The sequence below is a fragment of the Anomalospiza imberbis genome, chromosome 29 (genome assembly GCF_031753505.1).
Source record: "Anomalospiza imberbis isolate Cuckoo-Finch-1a 21T00152 chromosome 29, ASM3175350v1, whole genome shotgun sequence".
In the NCBI taxonomy this organism is placed as follows: domain Eukaryota; kingdom Metazoa; phylum Chordata; class Aves; order Passeriformes; family Viduidae; genus Anomalospiza; species Anomalospiza imberbis.
Genome location: NC_089709.1, coordinates 1,276,574 through 1,289,956, shown reverse-complemented (window position 1 = coordinate 1,289,956; position 13,383 = coordinate 1,276,574). Strand labels below are relative to the sequence as shown.

Below are 13,383 nucleotides of genomic sequence, written 5' to 3'. Positions count from 1 at the left end.
TCTATCCCGCTCGGCCGCGCATTGGCGGGGCCGCGCGCGGAGCAGACGAGTCTCGCCGGAAGCGCGGGGCCGCTCTGGGCTGCGCTCGCTGCTCCGGGAGGAGTGACGGCAGCGGCGGCTGTGAGGGAAGATGGCGGAGGCGGCGGCGGTGCAGCAGCACCGGTTCTTCTGCCACAGCTGCAAGGGCGAGGTCAGCCCCAAGCTGCCGGTGAGCCCCGGGAAGGGAGGGTCGCAGAGGGGGAGAGCCGGGGGGAGAGCCCCGAGGCGCCGGGGGCGTCCCCCGGTGGCTCCCGGAGCCCCTGAGGGAGGGGTGAGCCAAGGCCCCCGAAGTTGTTCCCACACGGGAGCGGTGAAACCTCCCCGGTGTGGAAAGGACTGGAGGAATGTCCCGTTCCTGATGGAAGCGGAACGTTCCAGAAGCCTGATGCCATTCCCGGCTGAGTGGGGGTTGTCCATGACTCCTAAATTCTCCCAGTTCCTGGGAATTACCCCGGGGAAAATAACGAGAATTCTCCCAGTTCCTGGGGATAATCCCAGAGAAACTCCAGGGAATTGTCCCAGGAATCCCTGGGATATCCCTGGAATTATCCCAGGGAAACTCCAGGGAATTGTCCCAGTTCCTAGGAATTATCCCTGAAATTATCCAAGGAAAATCCAGGGAAATGTCCCAGTTCCTAGGAATTATCCCCCTGAAACTATCCAAGGAAAATCCAGGGAATTGTCCCAGTTCCTGGGGATAACCCCAGGAAAACTTCAGAGAAAATTCAGGGAATTGTCCCAGGAATCCCTGGGATATCCCTGGAATTATCCCAGGGAAACTCCAGGGAATTGTCCCAGTTCCTAGGAATTATCCCTGAAATTATCCAAGGAAAATCCAGGGAATTGTCCCAGTTCCTAGGAATTATCCCCCTGAAACTATCCAAGGAAAATCCAGGGAATTGTCCCAGTTCCTGGGGATAACCCCAGGAAAACTTCAGAGAAAATTCAGGGAATTGTCTCAGGAATCCCTGGGTTATCCCTGGAATTATCCCAGGGAAACTCCAGGGAATTGTCCCAGTTCCTAGGAATTATCCCTGAAATTATCCAAGGAAAATCCAGGGAATTGTCCCAGTTCCTGGGAATAATCCCAGGGAAAATCCAGGGAAAATTCAATGAATTGTCCCAGGAATCCCTGGGATATCCCTGGAATTATCCCAGGGAAAATCCAGGGAATTCTCTCAGTTCCTGGGAATAATCCCAGGGAAAATCCAGGGAAAATTCAGGGAATTGTCCCAGTTCCTGGAAATAATCCCAGGGAAAATCCAGGGAATTGTCCCAGGAATCCCTGGGATATCCCTGGAATTATCCCAGGGAAAATCCAGGGAATTGTCCCAGTTCCTGGGAATAATCCCAGGGAAAATCTGGAGAATTATCCCAGGGAAAATCTGGGGAATTATCCCCGTTCCTGGGAATTATCCCTGAAATTATCCCAGGAAAAATCCAGAGAATTGTCCCAGTTCCTGGAAATAATCCCAGGGAAAATACAGAGAATTGTCCCAGGAATCTGTGGGATATCCCTGGAATTATCCCAGGGAAAATCCAGGGAATTGTCCCAGTTCCTGGGAATAATCCCAGGGAAAATACAGAGAATTATCCCAGGGAAAATCTGGGGAATTATCCCAGTTCCTGGGAATTATCCCAGTTCCTGGGAATTATCCCAGGAAAAATCCAGGGAATTCTTCCAGTTTCTGGGAATTATCCCTGAAATTATCCCAGGAAAAATCCAGGGAATTGTCCCAGTTCCTGGGAATAATCCTAGGGAAAATGCAGAGAATTTTTTTAGGGTTTTGGGGGGTTTTGGATTTTTTCCCTCCAATCTGCAGCTCTGGGCCAAAACTCTGGGACAACAGAGAAAAATCTTCTTTTTGCACAGGATTTTCTTCCAAACCTCTGCATTTTTCCTTTGTGCTGCCCAAATTCCGGGGGATTTTTGGATTTTCGATGCTGTTTGGGGTCTGGGATCAGGAATCTTCCAGGAGGGGAGGATTTTTGGAGGATTTCCAAGGATTTTGTGGTTAATTCCAGGTGGTTTTTGTCTTCCCAGGAATACACCTGCCCTCGTTGTGAGTCTGGCTTCATCGAGGAAGTCACTGATGATTCCAGGTACAGGAAATCCAGGGAAATCCAAGCAAACAACAAGGAGATTCAGGAGGAAAAATGCTAATTTTGCTCTTTTTTGGAGGTGGTTTTGTCCTTTTTTCTTTTACAAAAAAAACCCCTAAAAACCCCAACCAAAAAACCCCAAAAAACCCACAAGAAACACAGAAAACCAAAAAAAAACCCCAAAAAACCCCCCAAAAAAACCCCAAAAAACCAACAAAAAACCCCAAAAACCCCCCAAAAATAAAACCCTTTTAAAAGGTTTTTAAACCTTTTTTTAAAACCTTTTCCTTCTTGATATTTTTACCCTTTTTGGTAATATTTTTTTTTCCCTTTATGGTTTTTTTTTCTTTCTCTTTTTAGTATTTAGGAGAAAGAAACCTAAATTTTGTCCCCTATGGAAAATAAAAGTATTAGTTTATTTTAGTATTTAGGGGGGGGGGAAAAATCCTTTTTTTTATTTTTTGTGTTTGTCTTTAATTTTTTTTACCTTTTTTTCTCTTTTTTTCCTCCTTTTTTATTTTTTCCTTACCCTATTAAATATTCAGGAAAAAAAACTATTAAATATTTTTTAGTTTTGCCTTTTTTTCCCCTTTTTTTGTGTTTTTTCCCCCTTTTTAATTTTTTCCTTACCTTTTTTTTAACCCTTTTTAAAAAATTTTTTTTACCCTTTCTGGGGACATTTCAGGAAACAAAAGTGGGAGAATTTGGGAAGCACAGGGGGGGATTTTAAGCATGAGCCTTGCCCTAAATTTCCTCTTTTTTCCAGTTTTTTTGACAGCAATTCCCTGGACGACAGCCCCTCCTCACAATTCTCAGAGGTGAGTTTTCATGCTTTTTTTTCCTCTTTTTCCTGTTTTTTTTTCCTCTTTTTCCTGCTTTTTTCCCCTCATTTTCCTGTTTTTCCCTCGTCATTTTCCTGCTTTTTTTTCCCTCATTTTTCTGCTTTTTTTTCCTCTTTTTCCTGGGAATTTGCAGGATTTGGGGCACTTTCCAGGAGAATGAAAATTGACATTTGGGCATGAGATAAAAAAGGATTCAGGGCAGAGCCTGGTGCTGGCAGATCCTGGGATTGGTTTGGTCTCTCCCTGCTGCCAGATTTTCCAGAATCTATCCATTTTCAAGTCCAAATTTGTAGGAAATCCACTCAGATTTGTAGGAAATCCAGTCAAATTTGTAGGAAATCCACACAAATTTGTAGGAAATCCACTCAAATCTCTGGGAAATCCAGTCAAATTTGTAGGAAATCCACACAAATTTGTAGGAAATCCACTCAAATCTATAGGAAATCCACACAGATTTGTAGGAAATCCACTCAAATCTCTGGGAAATCCACTCAAATCTGTAGGAAATCCACTCAAATCTGTAGGAAATCACTCAAATCTGTAGGAAATCACTCAAATTTGTAGGGAAGCCACTCAAATCTGTGGGAAAGCCACTCAGATCTGTGGGAAAGCCACTCAAATCTCTGGGAAATCCACTCAAATCTCTGGGAAATCCACTCAAATCTGTAGGAAATCCACTCAAATCTCTGGGAAATCCACTCAAATCTCTGGGAAATCCACTCAAATCTCTGGGAAATCCACTCAAATCTGTAGGAAATCCACTCAAATCTAGTGGATCAAGGAGATCCCTGGGTCCTGCCCCGCTCTGAGAGGGGAATTGGGTGAATCAGGGAGCAGCTGGGATTTAGGATTTAGGATTTCCTGCACCACAGGATCCACTGCAGTGGCAGGGAATGGCATTATCCACGTGGCCAGATCCCCAAAAAAACCAGCAGGGTGAGGGTGGCACAAGTCCTGGAGAAACTCCAGGACACTCCAGGGACCGCCACACATCCTTGAGTCCTGGAAAATCCGTGTCCTCCCCATGGGATCTGAGTGATCCCATGGATTTGGGATCCCATGGATTTAGGATCCCATGGATTTGGGAGGGAATGGCATTATCCACGTGGCCAGATCCCCAAAAAAACTGCAGGGTGAGGGTGGCACAGGATGCCCCAGGGGACATTCCAGGGGTGTGGATGCCATCCTTGTGTCCTTGAACACCCATGTCCTCCCCATGGGATCTGAGGGATCCCATGGATTTAGGATCCCATGGATTTGGGAGGGAATGGCATTATCCACATGGACAGATCCCAAAAAAAACTGCAGGGTGAGGGTGGCACAGGATGCCCCAGGGGACATTCCAGGGGTGTGGATGCCATCCTTGTGTCCTTGAACACCCATGTCCTCCCCATGGGATCTGAGTGATCCCATGGATTTGGGATCCCATGGATTTGGGAGGGAATGGCATTATCCACATGGACAGATCCCAAAAAACCAGCAGGGTGAGGGTGGCACAGGTCCTGGAGAAACTCCAGGACACTCCAGGGGTGTGGATGCCATCCTTGTGCCCTGGAAAATCCGAGTCCTCCCCATGGGATCTGAGTGATCCCATGGATCTGGGAGTGCCCAACATTTTCCCTTCTCAAATTCCATGGAGACAGGAGCAGCCCAACCTCTCAGCTTCCAGATTTCTTGGGATCCACGCAGAGTGGGGAGTGCAGCACCTCTGGATCCACTTGGGCTGTAATTAAACCTTTTTCCAGATTTCCCCCCCCCCCCCCCCCCGGCCTCCATGACAATTTAGGGAATATTCTCCAGCGAATTCTCCGTTTCTCTTCGATTTCAGCCCCTGGAGAAAGCTGCCAGCTTTTTATGAGGAATTACAAGGGTTTGAGTGGTGTGGTAGTTGAGTTAACACAGGGTGAAAAAGAAGAATTTTGGGGTTTTTAGAATGGGGCACAAGATGGAGGGATTTGGGCGTGTCCTGGCCTTCTTCTCCTTCTTCTTGTCCTCCGTGTCTTGGTGGGATGGTGACACTTTTCTGTTGGTTTAAGGTAGAGATAAACTGTCCAACATAAATGACAGCTATTGGCACGCTATTGTAAATATAATACACAGAGTTCTGAGTATAAAATGTGTAAATTTTAGTATAAGAAGTGGAAATTTTAGTATGAAATGTGGAAATCTTATTATAGGAAGTAGAAATTTTAGTATAAGAAGTGGAAATTTTAATATAAGAAGTGGGAATTGTAGTATAAGAAGTAAGTGGAAATTTTAGTATGAAATGTGGAAATTTTAGTACAACAAGTAGAAATTTTAGTATAAGAAGTGGAAATTTTAGTATAAGAAGTAAGTGGAAATTTTAGTACAAGAAGTGGAAATTTTAGTATGAAATGTGGAAATTTTAGTATGAAATGTGGAAATTTTAGTATAAGAAGTAGAAATTTTGGTATAAGAAGTGGAAATTTTAATATAAGGAGTGGAAATTTTAATATAAGGAGTGGAAATTTTAATATAAGAAGTGGAAATTGTAGTATAACAAGTGGAAATTTTAATTTAACAAGTGGAAATTTTAGTATAACAAGTGGAAATTTTAATTTAACAAGTGGAAATTTTAGTGTAAGAAGTAAGTGGAAATTATAGTATAAAATATGGAAATTTTAGTACAACAAGTGTAAATTTTAGTATGAAATGTGCAAATAAAATGTGTAAATTTTAGTATGAAATGCCCTAGAGGTCACACAGAATGCCGTGGCCGGCTTGCTGGACAGAGCTCAGCAGGTCAGAGAAAGAATGTTCTGGATGAAAGAAACAACCTCGAGAAGCCGACCCTACGCATTCCGACTTCTTCTTTGGCTGGGAAACAAAGACTTCTACACTCTCGGGGTCCCCTCGATCACCAGACCCTGAGATGTCCCCTCTTCCCCCTCTCCCCAGCTTTGGGACCACCTGGATCACACCATGTTCTTCCCGGATTTCCGACCCTTCCTGAGCAGCAGCTCCCTGGATGCAGAGAGCAGGGAGGTGGAGAGGGGGCCCCCAGCTGAGCTTTGGGGTCCCGGCCGGCCGCCGCGGCTGCCGATGCCTCGGAGGTACCGGTCCCGGGGCAGCTCCCGCCCGGATCGCTCGCCGGCCATCGAGGGGTGAGTGGCTCCTGCTGGAAAAATTGCGGAGAAAAAAATGCATTTCTAGGGAGATTTGAGGGTTTTTAGAAGGTTTGGATGGTTTGGGGTTGTGTGGAAAATTTGAGGATGATGGATGATGATGGATGATGATGGATGGATGATGCTGGATGGATGATGGATGGATGGAAGATGGATGATGGATGATGGATGATGGATGGATGATGGATGGATGGAAGATGGATGGATGATGGATGGATGATGGATGGATGGATGGATGATGGATGGATGATGGATGATGGATGGATGGAAGATGGATGATGGATGGATGGAAGATGGATGATGGATGGATGATGGATGGATGATGGATGGATGATGGATGATGGATGGATGGAAGATGGATGATGGATGGATGGAAGATGGATGATGGATGGATGGAAGATGGATGATGGATGGATGGAAGATGGATGATGGATGGATGATGGATGGATGGAAGATGGATGGATGATGGATGGATGGATGATGGATGATGGATGGATGGAAGATGGATGGATGATGGATGGATACGTGAGGGAGATGGCTTAGAGATGTTACGGGATGGGGTAAGGGTTGATGGGAGAGAAGTGGAGCTAGGAATAAGTTTAGAAATTAGAAACAAATTTAGAAATCAGTAATAATTTTAGAAATGAGAAATAATTTTAAAAATCTGAAACAAGTTTGGAAATTAGAAAAACAAATAATTAGAAATGAGTTTAGAAATTAGAAATAAGTTTGGAAATCCAAAATAAGTTGGTTTCTGATTGTTATGGTGTGAATTATAACACCTGTATTGTCTCACCCTACACATGAGACAGAAAATGGAATAAAAGGTTGATATAGAATGTGTTAGTGTGGAGATTTTGAGGTAAGAAACGTTGATTTAGAAATGTTATGGGATAGGACAGGCATTGTTGAGAGAGGAACGGAATTAGAAATAAAGTTAGAAATAATTAGTTTCTAGTTGTGATGGTGTGAATTGTAACGCCTGTATTGTCTCCCCCTTCTCATGAGACTGAGAACAGAATAAAAGTTTTTAAAACCCCTCTCAGTTTCCCCATCTCTGGGTCAGGAAAAGGGCATTGTCCAACACCTGCTGTCTCTGTTCTGGACCTTTATCCAGGGATTTTCACATCCATCAGCCATTCAGCCAGAGAGGAATTCCTGCTTTTCCTCCCCATCCTTTCTTCCACCACTTATTTCCTTCACTTAACTCCTTCTTCCCGTGTTCCTCCTCCTTTCTCAGGATAATCCAGCAGATCTTTGCTGGCTTTTTTGCCAACTCAGCCCTTCCAGGCTCCCAACACCCCTTTTCCTGGTGAGTAGCCCAGATCCCCACCAGTAACTCCCAGTAAGCTGTGCCTGCTCTGGCACTGGGGGGGAATTCTGGCCTCTCCCCTTGGCAGGAGCGGGATGCTGCACTCCAGCCCCGGCGATTACGCGTGGGGACAGAGCGGCCTCGACGCCATCGTCACCCAGGTGAGTGCCACCTGTGCCAGGGGTGCGGCTGGCGCCTCCAGTGGCACATCCATTCCATCAGCCATCCATCCATCCATCCATCCATCCATCCATCCATCATCCATCCATCCATCCATCATCCATCCATCCATCATCCATCTATCCATCTATCCATCATCCATTCCATCATCCATTCCATCATCCATCCATCATCCATCCATTCCATCATCCATTCCATCATCCATTCCATCATCCATCCATCATCCATCCATCCATCATCCATCCATCCATCATCCATCCATCCATCATCCATCCATCATCCATCCATCCATTCCATCCATCCATCCATTATCCATCCATCATCCATTCCATCATCCATCCATCATCCATCCATCCATCATCCATCCATCCATTCCATCCATCCATCCGTCATCCATCCATCCGTCATCCATCATCCATCCGTCATCCATCCATCATCCATCCATCCATCATCCATCCGTCATCCATCCGTCATCCATCCATCCGTCATCCATCCATCCGTCATCCATCATCCATCCGTCATCCATCCATCATCCATCCATCCATCCATCATCCATCCATCCATCCGTCATCCATCCATCATCCATCCATCCATCTTCCATCATCCATCCATCATCCATCCATCATCCTTCCATCCTGCTCCTGAACATGGAAATTTTTCCCCTCTCCACAGCTTCTGGGGCAGCTGGAGAACACAGGACCACCTCCAGCAGACAAGGAGAAGATCTCCTCGCTCCCAACAGTGCCAGTGACGCAGGAACAAGTCGGTGGGTGATGGATCCCCCCAGATCCAGGAGCACTTGCATGCTTGGCTTCCTGAGCTCCCCTTTTCCCCCTGGAATGGGGCTGGAAGCTGTCAGCTCCCAGGCTTTGCTGCTCCCAGCTCTGCTGGTCGCTTCCCCCAGGAGTTTTGGAGCCCCAGCATTCTCCAGAGGGTTTGGGGAGTCCTAGAATGTGCTGCTCTGACTCTTCCCCATCCCATGGTTTTTTTCCCCTCCCCATTATGATTTTCCCATCATCATTATGGTTTTCCCCTCCCCATGATGGTTGTTTCCTTCTTCCCATGGTTGTTTTCCTCTCCCCATGATGATTTTCCCCTCCCCATGATGGTTGTTTTCCTCTTCCCATGGTGACTTTTCCCCTCTCCATGATGGTTTTCCCATCATCATTATGATTTTCCTCTCCCCATGATGATTTTCCCCTCCCCATGATGGTTGTTTCCTTCTTCCCATGGTTGTTTTCCTCTTCCCATGGTGATTTTTCCCCTCTCCATGATGGTTTTTCCCCTCCCCGTGATGGTTTTCCCATCATCATTATGATTTTCCCCTTCCCATGATGGTTGTTTTCCTCTTCCCATGATGATTTTTCCCCTCCCCATGATGATTGTCCCCTCCCCCTAATTTTTTTTTCCCTCCCCATGATGGTTTTCCCATCCCCATCACAATTTTCTCCTTCATATGATGATTTTCCCCTCCCCATGATGATTTTCCCATCATCACTATGATTTTCCCCTCCCCATGATGGTTGTTTTCCTCTTCCCATGGTTGTTTTCCCCATCCCCTTGATGATTTTCCTGTCCCCACTAATGTTTTTTTTTCCCTCCCCATGATGATTTCCTATCCCAATGAGGATTTTCCCCTCCCCATGATGATTTTTCTCTACCTATAATGGTTGCTTTTCCCACCCCATGATGATTTTCCCTCCCCATTATGATTTTCCCCTCCCCATAATGTTTTTTTTTCCCCTCCCATGATGATTTTCCCATCCCAAATCCCTGTTTATGCTCACAACTCATCCCTTCTTCCCTTTCAAGCTAACTCTTGACACACTCTGCTCTGGAAATCTCATGGAAATCTGCCAGCAGGGGCTTGGGGGGATGTCTCAGAACAATCCTGGCTTTGCAATTCAAAATCCAGGAATGTTTTCACCCCAAGGATCCCTCCCAGCTGCTCTGCTACTCCTGCATTATGGTTAAACCAGACACTTCCACCCAGGATATTTTTATCCTGTGGTTTTCTGTCCTCCCTCTTTTCTGGGAAGCCGAGGACTAGCTGGAGTTCCACGTGTCTGAGCCCACAAAGCAGGCTAGAAATGGTGAAATTCCAGAATATCCAAGTTGGGTGGGATCACCAGAGGAGCTCAGCTCCTGGTGGTGTCCACGACAACATCAAAAGCTTGGAACAGGGAGAGGAAGAGTGGGATTTCAGGCACCGCCCATGGCTTTGGAATCTTCAGCCTGTCTTCCAGGCTGGGAAGTTGTGGCAGGCATCCAAACACCCTGACTTTGGTTTTTGTTTGGTTTTTGGGATGTGCGGAGAACATCGGGAATTCCTTCTGTTCCCTGGGGGTTGTGGGTGGATGGGTGGAGCCCAGAGCTCAGCAGGAATTCCTTGGTCCCTGGATGCTCCATCTCATGTGGATGGATGGATGGATGGATGGATGGATGGATGGATGGATGATGGATGGATGGATGGATGGATGGATGGATGATGGATGGATGATGGATGGATCCATGGATGGAGGGATGGATGATGGAGGGATGATGGATGGATGATGGATGGATCCATGAATGGATGGATGGATGGATCCATGGATGGAGGGATGATTGATGGATGGATGACGAATGGATTGATGGATGATGGATGGATGAGGGATGGATGATGGATTGATGGATGGTGGATGGATGATGGATGGTTTGATGGATCCATGGATGGATGGATGGATGGATGATGGATGGATCCATGGATGGATGGATGGATGGATGATGGATGGATCCGTGGATGGATTGATGGATCCATGGATGGATGGATGATGGATGGATCCATGAATGGATGGATGGATGGATCCATGGATGGAGGGATGATTGATGGATGGATGATGAATGGATTGATGGATGATGGATGGATGAGGGATGGATGATGGATTGATGGATGGTGGATGGATGATGGATGGTTTGATGGATCCATGGATCCATGGATGGATGGATGGATCCATGGATGGATGGATGGATGGATGATGGATGGATCCGTGGATGGATTGATGGATCCATGGATGGATGGATGGATGATTGATGGATGGATGATTGATGGATGGATGATTGATGGATGGATGTATGGATGATGGATGGATGATGGATGGATGAATGATGGATGGATGGATCCATGGATCCATGGATGGAGGAACCTGCCAGGAATTCCTCTCCCCCTGCATTCTCCATCTCCCCCCAACACAAACCACCCATAACCCCACACCCCGTCCCTGCTGCGATCCCTCTGTTCCCTCCCACCCCACTCCCAGCAAACCCTCCAGAAGTGACTCCCAAGGAGCAGAGCCTTTTCTCCTGCCTTGATTCCCAGTTTTCTGCAGACACAGGCCTGGAGTGCCCGGTGTGCAAGGAGGATTACACCGTGGCCGAGCAGGTCCGGCAGCTCCCCTGCAACCACGTCTTCCACAGCAGCTGCATCGTGCCCTGGCTGGAGCTGGTAAGATCCCAAAAAAAAACCCATCATTGTAATATTTTTATCTTTTCTTTTTGCTCCGCATGCGTAGGAGACGGAATTCTGGCTTTGGGTTCAGATGCTTTTCGGTTGTTATCTATTAGTTGCGTGCACTAGGATATATTACAAATATTGTACTTTGAGTTGTACACTATTCGACTAACGAGCTACAGAATAACCCTAACCCTAATTAACTTCCTCTCTACGATCTTTTAAGGCTGAACTGCCCAATTTAACAATTAACACTTCAGTTATTTTTAGTTTTAACCTAATAACTGAGCACCCCAAGCCCAGAGTGAGGACTTTTTTAGCTAATTATACAATGCTGCTCAAACTCATGAAGAAGAAAGTGAAAAGCTTCCTAAAACTAAACTAAAATTCTAATTTCTTTATATCTATGACTGCATTCTAAAACCTTAAACTCTGAATTGATGTTTCACGCTTCTGTTCAAACTGAGCTCAGTGTTACCAAAAAATTTTGCAGTTCTCCAAAAAAATTTTGCAATTCTCCAAAAAATTTCACAATTCTCCAAAAAATTTCGCAATTTTCCTCCACGGCTTCGGGTCAGATGTGACATTTCCTTGTGGCTCGGTGATTTTCAGCACAGAAAGTTGAAAATTCTCAGCATTCAGGGGGGGATAATCCATTGAATTTAAAATTCTCAGCATCCAGAGGGGGATAATCCATGGATTTTAAAATTCTCTGCATGAAGGGGAGGATAATCCTTGGAATTGAAAATTCTCAGCATAAAGGTGGGGATAATCCCTGGAATTTAAAATTCTCAGCATCCGGGGGGAAAAATTCCTGAAATTGAAAATTCTCAGCATTCAGATAGGGATAATCCCTGGAATTTAAAATTCTCTGCATCCAGGGGGGGGATAAATCCCTGGAATTGAAAAATTTCAACATCCAGAGGTGGATAATTCGTAGAATTGAAAATTCTCAGCATCAAAATGGAGATAATCCCTGGAATTGAAAATTCTCAGCATCCAAGGGGGTATAATCCCTGGAATTGAAAAATTTCAACATCCAGAGGGGGATAAATCCCCCAGGATCACATCTCTGTGTCCCCACAGCACGACACGTGCCCCGTCTGCAGGAAGAGCCTAAAGGGGGAAGATTCCACCCGGCAAATCCCGAACGCCGACGCCTCCGACAGCCCAGTGCAGGAGAGATGGACTTTCTGACCCTTCGGAGAAATTCTGCAGCCTTCCAGAAGCTTCCAGAGGCCAGGAGCATCCCAGCTGGGGGTGTACATTGTCTGGGAATTCCAACCAACCCCCCCCCCCCGAGTAGCAGGAATTAGGGGATTCCAGCACCAAGCACTCTCCTCCCAGGAATTTTTCCTTCTGCACCATGGAATTGCCTAAATTTGGGAATTTTTGGGAGTGATTTGATTTCATTTTTGTATCAGAAAAGGTTGGTTTGGGTTTTTTTTTTTGGATTTTTTTTTTTCCAGTAGGGAAGAGGTGGGGAGTGGGTTCCGTGTCTCCCTCGTAACCTCCTCTGGAAAAAAAAAAAACAAAAAGTTCGAGATAAAAAAATGGGATTGTTTTTTTGGGGGGGGGGGGGAATCTTCCTGCACTTCCAGGAGATTGGAATCGCAGCCACGAGAGATTTTTTTTTTTGGGGATGGAATCCCTTGGGGCTCCAGAAAAATCGTGGCAGGAGGAAGAAGGAAGGTTCTGGAGCCCTTCCCTGTTGGGGATGGAATCCCTTGGGGCTCCAGAAGAATCGTGGCAGGAGGAAGAAGGAAGGTTCTGGAATCCCTTGGGGCTCCAGAAAAAAATCATGGCGGGAGGAAGAAGGAAGGTTCTGGAGCTCTTCTCTGTTTAGGATGGAACCCCTTGGGGCTCCAGAAGAATCGTGGCGGGTGGAAGAAGGAAGGTTCTGGAATCCCTTGGGGCTCCAGAAGAATCGTGGCGGGTGGAAGAAGGAAGATTCTGGAATCCCTTGGGGCTCCAGAAAAATCATGGCGGGTGGAAGAAGGAAGGTTCTGGAGCCCTTCCCGGTTTAGGATGGAATCCCTTGGGGCTCCAGAAAAAAATCGTGGCGGGAGGAAGAATGAAGGTTCTGGAATCCCTTGGGGCTCCAGAAGAATCGTGGCGGGAGGAAGAAGGAAGGTTCTGGAATCCCTTGGGGCTCAAGAAAAATCATGGCGGGTGGAAGAAGGAAGGTTCTGGAGCCCTTCCCGGTTTAGGATGGAATCCCTTGGGGCTCCAGAAAAATCGTGGCAGGAGGAAGAAGGAAGGTTCTGGAATCCC

General features: G+C 46.2%; 1 protein-coding gene across 2 annotated transcripts; it reads left to right on the top strand.

The window, feature by feature from the left end:
* Positions 1-38: 38 nt before the first annotated feature.
* RNF115 (ring finger protein 115) lies at positions 39-12,403 on the top strand. Of its 2 annotated transcripts, none has more exons than XM_068174995.1 (9): positions 39-190; positions 2,084-2,142; positions 2,909-2,960; positions 5,904-6,109; positions 7,371-7,442; positions 7,531-7,603; positions 8,295-8,388; positions 10,988-11,103; positions 12,196-12,403. In XM_068174995.1, exons 1-9 carry the CDS (start codon positions 131-133, stop codon positions 12,304-12,306), a joined length of 843 nt encoding a protein of 280 aa, XP_068031096.1. In that variant the 5' UTR covers positions 39-130; the 3' UTR covers positions 12,307-12,403. The 2 variants fall into 2 exon arrangements, with proteins under 2 accessions (XP_068031096.1, XP_068031095.1); XM_068174994.1 differs by having other exon boundaries at positions 53-208; positions 12,196-12,382.
* The last annotated feature ends 980 nt before the right edge of the window (positions 12,404-13,383 follow it).

What these genes read in the sequence shown, in the direction of transcription:
- RNF115 (XM_068174994.1), top strand. Translation starts at nt 131, where the DNA reads ATGGCGGAGGCGGCGGCGGTGCAGCAGCACCGGTTCTTCTGCCACAGC. An exon ending in AGGTCAGCCCCAAGCTGCCG is followed by an intron (nt 209 to 2,083) that starts GTGAGCCCCGGG and finishes TTGTCTTCCCAG; the next exon opens with GAATACACCTGCCCTCGTTG. An exon ending in CCTCCTCACAATTCTCAGAG is followed by an intron (nt 2,961 to 5,903) that starts GTGAGTTTTCAT and finishes CCCTCTCCCCAG; the next exon opens with CTTTGGGACCACCTGGATCA.